This window comes from Eretmochelys imbricata, chromosome 18 (assembly GCF_965152235.1).
Source record: "Eretmochelys imbricata isolate rEreImb1 chromosome 18, rEreImb1.hap1, whole genome shotgun sequence".
Lineage (NCBI taxonomy): Eukaryota > Metazoa > Chordata > Testudines > Cheloniidae > Eretmochelys > Eretmochelys imbricata.
In genome coordinates, this window is record NC_135589.1 from 6,565,633 (window position 1) to 6,580,125 (window position 14,493).

Below are 14,493 nucleotides of genomic sequence, written 5' to 3' on the forward strand. Positions count from 1 at the left end.
CCCGGGTTTCTTGACTACAAACCCATCTGTGTCAAGGGCTGGAAAATCTCTTCCACTGAGATGGGCTCCAGGGGCTCTGATCAATTGCTCTCACAGAGCCCGGCAAACCAGGTCCCACGACGGCCAGTGGCCAGTCAGGGCTCGGAGAAGGCCCGTGGGCTAGGGGTCGTGGCTCAGGAGCATTAGCAGAGCTGGGGGGGGCAGCACAGGTGAGCATCAGGTGTGTTTGGCTGGCTCGGTACATAACTATACAAAGCCAAAGGGCTGGGATGTCAGCGGGGCTGCGGGTCGGGATTGAGGGGCACCGGCAGAGCTGGGCCAGGGAAGCTATCGATTTTATGAACATCACGTTCAGCCCCAAGCAGCTGCCTGGCGAGTTACCCACACGGCATCGCTGGACAGGAACTCGCGGGCACCAGGGGAGGGTTTCCCTCAGCCCCAGCCCACTGGGAGCTGCTGCCCCCTCCCCTCCCCGGCCCGCTCGCCCGCCCAGACTCACTTGTCCAGCTTGGACCGTCGGAAGGCGCAGGTGTAATAGTCCACGGGCTGGTTGGGGACGTGCTGGTGCAGCAGGTTGGGGTTGCACAGACTCCCCAGGACCCCGGCGGAGCTGTTCCAGTCCGGGTTGGGCTGGGCCTGCAGTCAGGATTGAGCGTCAGGGCTGGGGGCGGCCAGGGGAACCTCCCCGACAGACAGACGCCTCCGGGCGGAGACGGGGCCCGTCCCCCCACTACTTCCTACCCCCAGGGGGGCCGAGTGGAGCTGGGGACGTGGGGGCTGGGATAGTAGGGGGCTACGGGTCGGGATTGAGGGGTGCCGGCAGAGTTGGGTAGGAGGCACCCTCCCCCAGCAAAGGGCAATGGGGGGGCCGGTGGGAGAGACCCCGCCCCGCCGGGGCGCACGGACCTGCAGGGGGGCTCGCATGCACAGCTCCTCGGCATAGTACACCAGCACGTCCCACGGGGCGCTCAGCTTCAGGTAGTGGATGGTCTTCCGCTCGCTCCGCATCTCCTCCTGGGGGGGAAGCAGGAGGGGGCTGAACACGGAGCCCCCAGAGGGGCAGAGCTGCCATGTGCCAGCGTCCAGGGGCAGCTCCAGGCCAGGGCCTATAGGGCAGGGATGGGACACACAGCCCTGGGGTCAGGCAGAAGACAGCCGCCTTCTCCCCCACTGCCTTCACCTGGGGCCAGCAAGGCCTCGAGATCCCCCCAATGCACAGTCACCCCAATCAGCAGCAGCCAGGCCTGGCTGAGCAGGGAGGAACGTGGGACGGGGACAAGGCCTTGGGAAGGAGGGACATGGTGAGGGCCTGGGGGGCATGGGATGCAGCAGGGGCCTGGACCCTGTGGGGAGCTGGGGCTCGGAGGAGGGGACACTGCAGGGGGGTCAGGCCTGGAGCGGGGAGGGACACGCCAGGGGCCTTGGTTGCCAGGCATCCAGTTTTTGACCGAAACACCCAGTCAAAAAGGGACTCTGGGGGCTCCGGTCAGCGGGGCAGTGGGGGCTGGGGGCTAAGGCAGGCTCCCTGCCTGCCCAGAATTCACATGGCCGCCAGCTCCCTGTGGCTCCTAGGCGCGAGGGCGGCTCCGGGCGCTGCCCCCACCCCTAGTGCTGGCTCCGCAGCTCCCATTGGCCAGGAACTGCAACCAATGGAAGCTGCGGGGGCAGCGCCTGCGGGCACAAGGGCAGCACACGACACCTCCCTGGCCGCCCATGCAGCTCGGAGCCTCAGGGACCTGGCGGCCGCTTCCTGGGAGCTGCGGTGAGCCCCACCAGGACCCCCCACCCCGAACCCCCTCCCACAGCCCAGAGTCCCCTCCCGCACTCAAACTCCCTCCTGGAGCCCGCACCCCGTCCACACCCTGCCCTAGCCCCCTACTGCGCCCCAAACCCTTCATCCCCGGCCCCACCCCAGAGCCCGCACCCCCCTCCCACACTCCAACCCTCTGCCCCAGCCCAGCTAAAGTGAATGAGGGTGGGAGAGAGCGAGCAATGGAGGAAGGGAGGATGGAGCGAGTGGGAGCGGGGCCTCGGAGAAGGGGCGGGGCATGGGGGGGCCTCAGAGAAGGGGCTGGGATGTTCGGTTTTGTGCGATTAGAAAGTTGGCAACCCTACGGGGGCTTGGGGCCCAGGGGGAGAGGGACCGGGGGAGGAGTCTGGGGGGGTGGGACACAGCAGGGGTTCAGGGCCCAGGAGAGAGGAAGGATGTGACCGAGGGGGGAGGCACATGGCAGGGGCCAGGGGGCCAGGTGGTGGAGGGACATGGTGGGGACTGGAGCGGGGAGGCACATGGCAGGGGCCCTGGGCCCAGGGGGGAGGAGAGACATGGCGGGGGCCCGGGAGCAGGGATGCGGCGGATACCTGGGTGGGAGGGTCACAGCAGGGGCCCAGCGGGGAGGAAGGAGGAACACGTTGGGGACCCAGGGTGGGGCAGGCACACGGAAGGGGCCTGGGGCCCAGGGGTAGGAGGGACGCGACAGGGACCTGGGGAGAGGCACGTGGAAGGGGCCTGGGGCCCAGGGGTAGGAGGGACGCGACAGGGACCTGGGGAGAGGCACACGGCTGGGTCCCAGGGCCTAAGGGGGAGGAGGGATGCGGCGGGGACCGGAGTGGGGAGGCACACGGCAGGGGCCTGGGGCCCAGGGGGGAGAAAGGAGGAACGCGATTGGGACCCGGGGGGGGTGAAGCACATGGCAGGGGCCCGGGGCCCAGGGGGAAGAGGAACGTGACAGGGACCTGGGAGAGGCACGTGGCAGGGGCCCGGGGACCAGGGGGAGGAGGGACGTGACAGGGACCTGGGGGAGGCACGTGGCAGGGGCCCGGGGACCAGGGGGAGGAGGGACACGACAGGGACCTGGGGGAGGCACGTGGCAGGGGCCCAGGGGGAGGAGGGACACGACAGGGACCTGGGGGAAGGTACATGGCAGGGGCCCGGGGCCCAGGAGGAGGAGGAGGGACGCAACAGGGACCTGGGGGAGGCACGTGGCAGGGGCCCAGGGCCCAGGGGGAGGAGGGACGCGACAGGGACCTGGGGGAGGCACGTGGCAGGGGCCCAGGGGGAGGAGGGACACGACAGGGACCTGGGGGAGGCACGTGGCAGGGGTCCGGGGCCCAGGGGGAGGAGGAGGGACGCAACAGGGATCTGGGGGAGGCACGTGACAGGGGCCCAGGGGGAGGAGGGACGCAACAGGGACCTGGGGGAGGCACGTGGCAGGGGCCCGGGGCCCAGGGGGAGGAGGGACGCGACAGGGACCTGGGGGAGGCACGTGGCAGGGGCCCGGGGCCCAGGGGGAGGAGGGACACGACAGGGACCTGGGGGAGGCACGTGGCAGGGGCCCGGGGCCCAGGGGGAGGAGGGACGTGACAGGACCTGGGGGGAGGCACGTGGCAGGGGCCCGGGGCCCAGGGGGAGGAGGGACATGACAGGGACCTGGGAGAGGCACGTGGCAGGGGCCCGGGGCCCAGGGGGAGGAGGGACGTGACAGGGACCTGGGGGAGGCACGTGGCAGGGGCCCGGGGCCCAGGGGGAGGAGGGACGTGACAGGGACCTGGGGGAGGCACGTGGCAGGGGCCCACGGGATAAGTCTCACCTTCTCCATCAGCAGCCCGGCATTTCTCAGGTTGTTGAGGAACTTCCTCTTCCAGTGCTCGTGGTGCCCGTCTGTCCGGTCGTCTCTGGCCAGCTTCCCCCTCCTCTTCTTCAGGGGGCGCACCTTCTCCTCCCAGACCAGCACGAAGTCTGCGGGGGCAAAGGGGAGGGGGCTGCGGTCCAGCCCTGCAGCGGGCCAGGGGGTGGGAGCCTCCCGCAGGGCTGGACTCACGGTGATAATAAAGTACCAAGACCACGCACAGCATGGGTGGGGCGGGAGGGCAGCAGCCCTAGGGCCCCTAGGGTCGGGTGGGGGCCCACACATGCCACCACTGCCCCCTGCTGGAGGGAACATCAGCCTCCCTCTGGCACATGCAGCCCTCGTTCTCCACCAGCTGGGGCTCCTCACCGCTAGCCTTAGTGGAGATTCCCCTGGCACTGCAGCGGGCGTGGCCTCGGGCTCTGCGGCAGGACTGTCTAGCTGGTGAACAGGAAGCCCCTGCAGCCGCAGCCCACAGGTGTGAGCAGGGCACTGGGGAGGGAGGGAGCATAGAATCATAGAATCATAGAATATCAGGGTTGGAAGGAACCTCAGTAGGACATCTAGTCCAACCCCCTGCTCAAAAGCAGGACCCATCCCCAATTAAATCACCCCAGCCAGGGCTTTGTCAAGCCTGACCTTAAAAACTTCTAAGGAAGGAGATTCCACCACCTCCCTAGGCAATGCATTCCAGTGTTTCACCACCCTCCTAGTGAAAAAGTTTTTCCTAATATCCAACCTAAACCTCCCCCACTGCAACTTGAGACCATTACTCCTCGTTCTGTCCTCTTCCACCACTGAGAATAGACTAGATCCATCCTCTTTGGAACCCCCTTTCAGGTAGTTGAAAGCAGCTATCAAATCCCCCCTCATTCTTCTCTTCCGCAGACTCAACAATCCCAGTTCCCTCAGCCTCTCCTCATAAGTCATGTGTTCCAGACCCCTAATCATTTTTGTTGCCCTTCGCTGGACTCGTTCCAATTTATCCACATCCTTCTTGTAGTGTGGGGCCCAAAACTGGACACAGTACTCCAGATGAGGCCTCACCAATGTCGAATAGAGGGGGATGATCACGTCCCTCGATCGGCTCGCTATGCCCCTACTTATACATCCCAAAATGCCATTGGCCTTCTTGGCAACAAGGGCACACTGCTGACTCATATCCAGCTTCTCGTCCACTGTCACCCCTAGGTCCTTTTCCACAGAACTGCTGCCGAGCCATTCGATCCCTAGTCTGTAGCTGTGCATTGGGTTCTTCCGTCCTAAGTGCAGGACCCTGCACTTATCCTTATTGAACCTCATCAGATTTCTTTTGACCCAATCCTCCAATTTGTCTAGGTCCCTCTGTATCCTATCCCTGCCCTCCAGCGTATCTACCACTCCTCCCAGTTTAGTATCATCCGCAAATTTGCTGAGAGTGCAATCCACACCATCCTCCAGATCATTTATGAAGATATTGAACAAAACCGGCCCCAGGACCGACCCCTGGGGCACTCCACTTGACACCGGCTGCCAACTAGACATGGAGCCATTGATCACTAATGTAGCCAAGCAAAGGGCTTTGGATCGTTTCATTACTGCTCAGGACAATGTACGTTAGCCGGTAGAACCCTCTGCCACATGATGTTGCCAAGGGAAAGAGATGTGGGGAGCACATGTTCGCAGAGCAAGCAGGGTCATTGGGCTGGGACGCAAGAGATGGAGGGTCACTTCTTGGCTCTGCTGCTGACCCCCTGGGTGTCCTTAAAAAAGTCACTTGCTCTTTGTGCCTCTGCCTGGGGCAACGAGCATCTCTGTGCCCAGCCCCCAGAACAGCCCGGGAGGCCCATTGGCAAAAGATCTCCGGGGCTGCTCTACGGCAGATTGCAGAGGGCAGTGACATAGGGTGGCGTAGAGACACCTGGGTCCCCCTCCTGGGCTGCGCTGGGCCCAGCTCACACAGCCAGAGAGGGCCCTGCGCGGACGCATGTCCCTCTCTGGGCTCCTCTGGCTGGAGCCCGCTGGGCTCTTCGGAGAGCCTGGGCTGGCAGCCACCCACTCCCAGCTGGTTCCCCCGTGGCACGAGCACTGCTCCCAGACAGGGGGCCCGGGGGGCTGCCAGGGCAAAGGGGTGCTCACCAATCTGGGTTTGCCCATCTCGGAAGTAGTTGCCCCTGACGTTGGGGCTGTAGCTTTCGTCAGCGTGCACGTAGATGGGATCGTCCTTGTCCTCTTCCTCCTGTGGCCAGGAAACAAGAGGGGCAGGGGAGGCATGCTGGGGACAGAGGAGGTGCGTTGGGGGCAGGGGAGGCATGTTGGGGGCAGGGGAGGTGTGATGGGATCAGAGAGAAACCGTGCAGCTCCCGCGCCCTGGACCAGCCTTGTCCCCACGCCCAAGGTCGGATTCGTTGTTTCTGTGGGGGGGAGCAGGGAAATGTTTCCGTGCTCAAGAAACCTAGAGGAGGAACCTAGAGCCAGATGGGCTGCTTCACCCCACAGCCCTGCCGATGCCTCTCAGTCCAGACCTGCAGCCCCCCTGACATCCCAGCCCTCGGCTCACCCCCCACCAGCTCTGCCAGTGCCCCTCACTCCCGACCCGCAGCCCCCTGCCAGACCAGCCCTGGGCTCACCCCCTCACACACACACACACAACCCTGCTGGTGCCCCTCAGTCCTGACCTGCAGCCCCCGGCTATCCCAGCCCTCAGCTCACCCCCCACAAGCTCTGCCGGTGCCCCTCACGCCCGACCCGCAGCCCCTTGCCAGACCAGCCCTGGGCTCACCCCCTCACACACACACACACAACCCTGCCGGTGCCCCTCAGTCCTGACCTGCAGCCCCCCACTATCCCAGCCCCAGGCTCCCCCCCCCATGGTTCTGCAGATGAGCTACAGAACGCCAGCTATTCCGAAGGCCAAACCTTCACCTCGCTTACCACCCTGGGTCTGTGCGGAGGCCCCACCCCCCAGACACTGTCTCTGTTAGCTCAAGGAGAAGTCAGCACACCGAAGAGCAAGAAACCAGGCTCTACTGGGGATTCTCACACCGGGTCGGGCTCAAATCAGGCAGCCCCTGAACTGCAATGACCCCCCCCACCCAGTCTGCGTTCGGCATCCTCTGCTCTCTCCTCCTCTAACTCCCACTCCTCGCCATTAAGCCAGGGCAGGGGCTGAAATGCCCCCCAGTAAGTGACCGAGGGAGCTTTGCAGAGGCCTAGCCGAGAGCAGTGGCGGTACTCTGCCGGCTAACCATTGTGGGCCGCAGCCGCACGAGACGTATACTCCCTGTGTGGCCCTGAGCATGGGACATGGGCTGCAGCATGCTGACTGGGCTGCAAGCGGCCCGCGGGCTGAAAGCCGCTGGCCTAGGGAGAGGGCCCCGAGCTAGCTGGGACTATAAACCCACCTGAACCAGGGCAGGGGCAGGGCTGGGACTCTGGAATGACTGAGGGGAAGGGGAGGGTTGGATTACGGCGCGGGGGCAGGGGGGGGGACGGGGGGCTGGGCAGCTATGGCTCCCCTCCCCCAAACTCCTGCAGGGATTCTATCACAAAGGCAGTTCCCAGAGATCGGGGACATGGGAAGAGCTGCAGTTTGTGAAATTGACAAACTCCCCCCACCCCACCCCCCAGGACCCAGGAACACCAAGGGCATCGCCCCTGGAAAGAGGGGCTTGCTGTGGGGGGAGGGAACACGAGGGTTGGAATAGAAACCCCCGGGAAAGCAGCCTTTCCAGCTGTGGCAAAGCAGAGAGGATGGGGCCGATGCCAGGGTGGCAGATGCCCCTGGGGAAGCCCATCTGGTTGCCTCGGGGCTGCCACCCACAGCTGGCTCAGCTGCTGCACTGCAGTATGGGGGAGGCAGGCGGCGTGGGAGTACCTGCCGGTCTAGGGTGGATCACGGGCGGGGGCATTTGCTGCCCTCCAGATGGGTGCTGCGTGGTGCGAGCTGTTTCTGTTGGAGCTCCCAGTCTTTAGCTGGAGCAGAGGCTCCTTGGGGCCAGGGGTGCCCTGAGCCAGGGAGGACAGAGGGATCCCTGCTCCAGCCCCACACATGCCTGTCTGTCTGTCCATCCGCTATGAAAAGAGTAGAATCTGCAAACTGAACGTGCACTGGGGAGATCACTGCTCCCAGCTCAGACCCCGGGCCTACAGAGGCCTTTGGGGATGAGGGGGGAACTGGCAACGCCCCCCACAGCCTGCGCTGGGGGCACTCGTGGGAATCGGAGCTGCTGGCTCCCCAGCAGTGATCTAGGGGGTCTCTTGTCTATTGCCAGCATGCACGGCTCAGGGTGAACCACCAGCCCTAGTGACTGCAAGGCAGCAATTCTGCAAGGGCCACAAGCGAAACGAGTTTGTCGGTCTCAGCTTAGTCTTTCGCTGGCATTGGTCTCCGGCCCCAAAACGATACACGGTTTGGCCAGTGGCGCCGGGCCCTGGGAGAGCTGGGGGTGGGTGGGGCGGGGCTGCAGACTGGGACTGCGGGGTGACGGCAGAGCGGTGGGTTGGGGGCACAGAGCCGGAGTAGCTGGGGATTTTCACAAAACCAATCCACCCGGTTTTCCACACACCTGTCCGTGTTCCGCCAGGGGGCGTGGGGGCTGGGCTGCGTGCGCGTTGGACACTATGGAAACCGCCGGGTGTTTTTCTCACCAGTGCAGGCAAGATTTATGAAAACAAGGATGAAACCAACTGCACCCCCCAACCCCCTGCCATGGAACACCTGAGAATACCCCTCCACACACACACACTATCACAACAGCCCCCTAGCCAGGTAGCACCGGCAAACACCCACAATCACCACCGCCAGCCGTGCCGCCACGACAAGGCTGGGGTTGCTGAGCTCCAGGAATGCCTGGGCCCGATTCTGTTCTCCCTCCCTTGCAGTCTGCAGTGTTGCACTGGGCCTCAGGAAGAGCAGACCCCGGACCCCTCTCTGTGCAGCAGCCCTGTCGGCCCGGAGCAGCCGGCCACCTGAAGGGCTCTGTCAGCCGCTCTCCCCGCGTGCCCCCTCGTACTCACGAAGCCGCCGTAGGGCGCCCCGTTGTAGATGGTGCCGGAGGAGTCGCTGGACAGGCGGGAGCGGCTTTTGTCCAGGGCGATGAGCAGGCTGGCGTCCTGAGCGCCTGCCTCCGACCCCTTCTTCCGGATCATGGCGCTGGGTCTGCGATGCCAACCTCAGGACCTTGCTGCCATGGCCCCCCGGGGGACCAGAGCGAGAGTACCCAGGAGCAATTGCTACCCCGAAAGGGGAGCCGTTGGGGGCCTGGGCTCCAGCCCCAGGGCTGCACTGAGCACCATGTGGGGGCGTGCGGTCTGTACTCCAGGAGCCCCCGTTCAAAGCATCCCTGCGCCTGGAGGTGGGTGAGAGGTGATGGCAGAGGGAGAAGGAAGCATCGTAATTCCTAGTGAACCAGCAGCTGCGATGGGACCCCCCTTCCTGCCCTCTGTGCACGCCCCCGCGACGGAGCTGCCAGAGGAACGGGGTCCAGCAGCAGCAGCAGCTGCCTGGCAGTGGCTGGTAATTATGGAGCTCCGATCAGTGCAGGATGTAGGCGCTGCTGGAGGAGGAGACTGGAGTCCTGGGGGGTGTGTGCGGGAGGGGGGTAGATGGATGCAGCCTTTCCATGCCAGGCAGACAGCCGCAGATGCAGACCTGCTCTGGGGTGGGGCTGAGGTGTCTCTGGGCCCCACATGGCACAAGGGGTCAACAGCAGTGAATTGCACAGCAGGGCGGAACGGGCTGATGCAAGATAGAGTCACACAGCCAAAGGATTAAGGGCTTGTCCCCCTTCTACGTGTAGGAGGCAGCATCACCTAGTGGTTACAGCCACGCTCAGCTAACTGGTGCCAAAACAGCACCAGTTTGGAACAGCGTCCCCCCCCACAGGATCCCAAAGCGCTGCACACACTCGATGAATTAAGCTGCACAACCCCTCTCCTGCTTCACAGATGGGGAAACTGAGGCACAGAGCGGGCACCCACATTCATGGCAGGAATTGAACTCTGACCTTCTGATTCCCAGGCCAGCGCTCTAACTGCACATCTACCTGTCTCTCGCTCTAGCTAGGGGCTGGTTACTAGCCTAAAGAGCCACTAAGCTACAAGCTCAGGGGAAGCCAACAATAAGATCCCCCCTCCCCCGCAGAAAGGGAATGAATTTTAAAAGCCCAGTTCACTTTGCTGCGTTTCTGCCGTTTCTTTACGGTTTTGGCCATTTTGTGCAAGGAAAAGAGACACGTCGTGTTTCGGTTTTGGCCATAGCCACGTCAATTGCGCTTCCAGGCTCTCCTGCAGCAGGTCAGAGCTGCAGTCTGTGAGCTGGTGTTTTAGAAAACAGCCTTGACTGGAATCCCGACCCATGTGCATCGGGTCTCAGCATCCGTAATCCTCTGGCCCTTACAAAGCTTGGGCCCAGCCCGGTCTGATGGCAGCTTCCTCTGGGCTGCCTGAAATGGGGCTCTCTGCAGAGGATGCTATTAGAGGAATGACGTCAGTTACAGTTCTTGCAAGCATCTCTCTCAGGCTCTCGGCCTCTCAAGTTTGCGCAAAGTCCTGGTCCCCAGTGGAAAGAGACATTAAATATTAAAGATGCCTCCATGAAAAACGGAGAGAGAGAAGCCACTGAAAACAAGAGCCGAAGCAGCAGCTTTAGACCCAGGGAGGGAGGAGCAGAGGAATTTTAGCCTCCCAACGGTGGATGAATTAATCTATTCCCCTTCCCGCCCTCCCTCTGCGCTCTTGCTCCCTTGTGCCAATGTACTGCTGCACCTTGAGGAGAAGACACTTGTTGCCTGTCGTTTCCCATGAACCAGGGTTCTCTGCTGGGCCCTGGCACCATGTACGCGGCTTTGCACCCAGCCCGGGCTCTGCTTGACAGCAAATGACCTGACGTCCCCACGTGACGGGGAGGCAACGGAAGGCTCTGGTGTGGTGCACGGCTGGGAGACGCAGATATCTGGAGCGACCCGCTGGCTGCGAGCGGCCCATGCGATGATCTCAGTTTGATAGCCAGGCTGAGCTGGCTTTGGGCCCAACTGAAGAGTGAGCTGGCTGAGCTCAGGCCACACCCTGCAGTGTCTGTATAAAAGGCACCTCCCTGTGTTCTGGCTTGGCCCCAGGAGCAGGTCACGATTGAGGGGCACCGGCAGAGCTGTGCATGGGGATCCCAGCTTGGACCAGCTGCTGGAGCTATGGGTTATGATCCAGGTGCATTGGCACAGCTGGGAGGGGTCCAGGACTGGAATAGCAGGGGGGCTGCAGATCGGCAGAGCTGTGGGGGTGGGAGTCAGGACTGGCCCAGCAGTGGGGGCGGGCTGCAGGTTGGGTGCATTGACAGTCTGTGCTCCGTCATCCAAAGGCGATGGGCGAGTCTCTGATTTTGATCGCTGTGACTGTCTGGGAGGAGATGACAGCCAGAGCAAAAAGGTTCCATTAAAAGCAAAGCCACACCCCTGCCATGGCAGCTCCGAGCCAGCTGCTCCTCTGCACGTCGCGTCTCCAGGGCTGTGGGCCTCTGTGGGATCGCACACAGCGGGCTAACTGGCCACGGTGGGAACATGTCCTGCATCTCTCTGCAGGCGGCTCCAGCCACTTGCTGTCCAACATCCAGCAGATCTGTCACCCACATCATTGCTGCTGCTTCCCTAGGGGCAGAACCCCTTGGATAGGGGACCAGTGAACCACCTACCCCATGAGCTGCCACCTCCTGCTACTCTGCTCTCCGCCAGCAAGTGCCACTGATGCCATGCAGCAAGCAAAGCACCTATGATACACGCCCAGATCCTTCCCCTAGGAATGATCCCTGGGATGCCCCAGCAGCTGGGAAGGGTCAGCAGGAGTGGTGGGCAGGCCACGCTGGCAGGCAGGTGCCAGCACATGAGCAGGATCTAAGTTCAGCTCTGGAGCGTCCCAGCCTGGAAGAGGCCACCAAGGCTGGAGGAAAGGCTCCTGGGCTGGAGGGAGGGTGGAGGGGCACTTTGTATTGCCAGATCAGCTTCCCCTCTAATTGAGGCTGGGGGCAGAGGAAGCATGGCTACAAGGACAAGTGCTGCAGAGCCAGGCTTGACTAGGGAGGGACAGAGTAATGGGGAGGGATGTAGGGGGTCCCAGATGCCCCCTCCCCATCATGGCGGATCTGGAGCGTGGGTTCAGTTCAGATCCTGCTGCCCATGGATCAGCCCTTCCATTGCTCAGAGAAAGCCCTTTACACACATGATCAGAAAGAGCTGCCTGCCCCCCATGGGAAACACAGAACATCAGTCCCCGTTTACAGATGGGGAAACTGAGGCACGGAGAGGGGATATGGCTTGCCCACATTCAGACAGCAAGTCAGCAGCAGAGCTGGGAACAGAACTAGGAGCCCCTAGCTCCCTGTCTCACTACAAAGCCAGCCCTGCCCCACATGACTCATCCAAATCTCTCCAGTGTGCTCCGTGGGCTGGAAATCCTGCTCCAAGAGTCTCTCTTGAGGAATGGGGGCCCAGGGGGCTGCTATGACCAGCGCTGGCCACAAACTGGCAGGACAGAGGCGCCTGAGAAAACAGGAGTCTGGGGATGGAGGCTGTTGCCGCTTTTGCATTGAGCAGGTAGTGAACATCCAGGGCCTTGCTGTTTCCGTTAGCAGAAGAAATGGATGATACGGGTCAGGTATTGCTTTGGTGAAATCCTGTTTATTTACACAGAACGTCCAGCCGGTCCTTCTCCCTTGGACACAGGCAGGACATTTGCTCGGAAAGCCCCAAGTCTGCCCCCTCAATCAGTTCTGTGCTCAAGGAGCGCTGTCTCTCTGCTCCCTCTCCAGGCCACACTCAGGACTGCTTCTCTTACTGTCTGCCAGATTTCTCACCTTACTCATGCACACAGCTTGCCAAGCAATGCCCCAGCAACTGTGTTCACACCAGGCCCAGGGAAGCCCCTCAGACCCCATGGCTTAACCCTGCTCAGGCTTTGCCATGCAGTCCAGTGCCTTGGGCAGTAGCCTCCTATTACTTCTAACTATCACTCCATAACAGGGCATTTAATTGCTCCTCCTATTTTGCCTGAGAGAAGGGGTTATTTAGTGCACACAACGGCTTTAACCAGGCCTGTGATGGTCTTTGGATCAAAGACCTGCTTGATGGTGGCCACTTACATCCCCCAGCATTTGAGCGTTCCCAACCTTTAGAGAGGTTGGCTTGAGCTTGGCTCCAACTCTCAGCAAAGACTCCGGGGTGGAGGGATCTTCCTTGTCTGCATCTCATCATGGTCCCAGAAAACCAGGACACAATGAAGGTCTTGGCCTCCATCCTCAGCTCTCCACACTGTGACAGGCCCCAGCCCGTCTCTGATACAGGACAGCATAGATCTCCAGGCCAGTGGAGACATGCAGAGAAAGATGCTCATGTTTCTCTCACAGGAAGAGGCCCTGGGTCTGCACTGATTCTCTCCTGCCAGCTGCTGTGGGGAATGGAGGGTGTGGTGGAGATAGTGGCGGGATGGGGGCATTACTGCCAGTGCAGTTTCCATACAGTGCATCTGTCTCTGGATCCTAGTGCAGTGCTGCACGCCAAGGGGCTGTGGCTGCGACCCCAGAGTAGAAGTGGGGCTGAGGGGCAGACATCAGAGCAAAACTTCCCCAGCAAGGTCATTCTGGGGCTTTCCTCTCCCCTCAAACTGGCCTGTCCGACCTGCCTCCCCAACCCTCTGTTCTGCATCATCCCCCCTAGGTGGAGCTCCCCCTTCCCCCAACAGCCAAGCTGAAGGAACAAGAGGGGGAATCAAACCCCCTAGTCCAAGGAGATGGAAGATGGCCTAGTGGTTAGTGCTCAATTCCCTGTGAGACGTAATCTCTCTGGGCCCATCTGTACAATAAGGACCTTTCTGTAGGTCCTTAGCAGCTCCTCAGCACCAGAGCATCCGCTCCCCCAAACCTTAACTGGATCTCAAACACACACACACACCCATATGGCAGGGCAGGGCTGTTATCCCCACTGTACAGATGGGGAGCTGAGGCCCAGGGAAGCTAAGGGCAGAGCACCAAAGGGATTCCAAAGGGAGTTAGGCACCTAAATACCTTTGAGGGGCAGGGCAGAAGTGACTTGCCCGAAGTCCTACAGAACAGGGAATTGAACCCTTGGCCACATCACTTCTCTGCTCCATGCCTCAGTTTCCCCTCCCACTCTTTGTCTGTCTTGTCTATTTAAACTGTAAGCTCCTTGGGGCACGGACTGTCTCTCCATGTGTCTTTGAAGAACCCAGCACACAGGAGACCTGATTTCAATGGGGTCCTCCAGGGGATATTAGAATAAAAATCCCACGGAGCCATGCAGTAGATTCAGTAGATCTAAGCGAAGTGGCTTTCCCCCTCACTCCCTATAGACGAGACCATCTAGACATGACTCCGATGGGTTTGTTGTCAATCTCACTTCACTTCCTAAAATCTTCTTTGCTGAATAAGGCACCCCAGGAAGTGCACCCTGGCTGTTGGAACCCTCTGCTGGTAGCTAGGAAGCCTGCACCCAGAAGAGGGACGTGATCAGAGGGGCGAGGTTGGGGCAGGCGCACCCGAGACACCGCCATAGGTGCTGGAACTAGGGGAGCTGCCGCACCCCCTGGCTTGAAGTGGTCTCCATCCTAGGCAGGGTTTACAGTTTGGTTCAGTGGCTCTCAGCCCCCCCACGATACACATGGTTCCAGTGCCCCTGGGCACCGCCGTTGGCCAGGAGCTGAAATGAGCCGTGCATGTTACCTGGCATTAGCCAGCCGCAGATCTGCGAGTTTGGGCGACAGTCAGCATAACGTGATCCCCAACACGTTCCACGAAAGCTGCCCCCGCTTCTCGGGCCATCTGGTGTCTGTCTGTATTTGGAGCAATCCTGGAAGGGAACTCTGGGTCCGACTCAAGTGA

The 14,493-nt window shown here is 61.5% G+C and overlaps 1 protein-coding gene across 6 annotated transcripts in view; it reads right to left on the reverse strand.

Moving 5' to 3' along the window:
- LOC144276890 (anoctamin-7-like) overlaps nt 1-10,246 on the reverse strand; it is a 32,501-nt gene extending 22,255 nt beyond the window's left edge. For 5 of the 6 annotated variants that reach the window (XM_077837301.1, XM_077837300.1, XM_077837299.1 and 2 more), the window contains exons 1-3: nt 3,591-4,257; nt 907-1,014; nt 500-636 (exon numbers count right to left, since the gene is read on the reverse strand). In XM_077837301.1, the coding sequence (XP_077693427.1) occupies nt 500-636; nt 907-1,014; nt 3,591-4,226 (881 nt within the window). In that variant the 5' untranslated portion in view covers nt 4,227-4,257. Of the gene's footprint in view, nt 1-499; nt 637-906; nt 1,015-3,590; nt 4,258-5,747; nt 5,848-8,627 lie in introns of those variants that run through there. The other variant, XM_077837302.1, reaches the window with a different exon arrangement.
- Between the last annotated feature and the right edge of the window lie 4,247 nt (nt 10,247-14,493).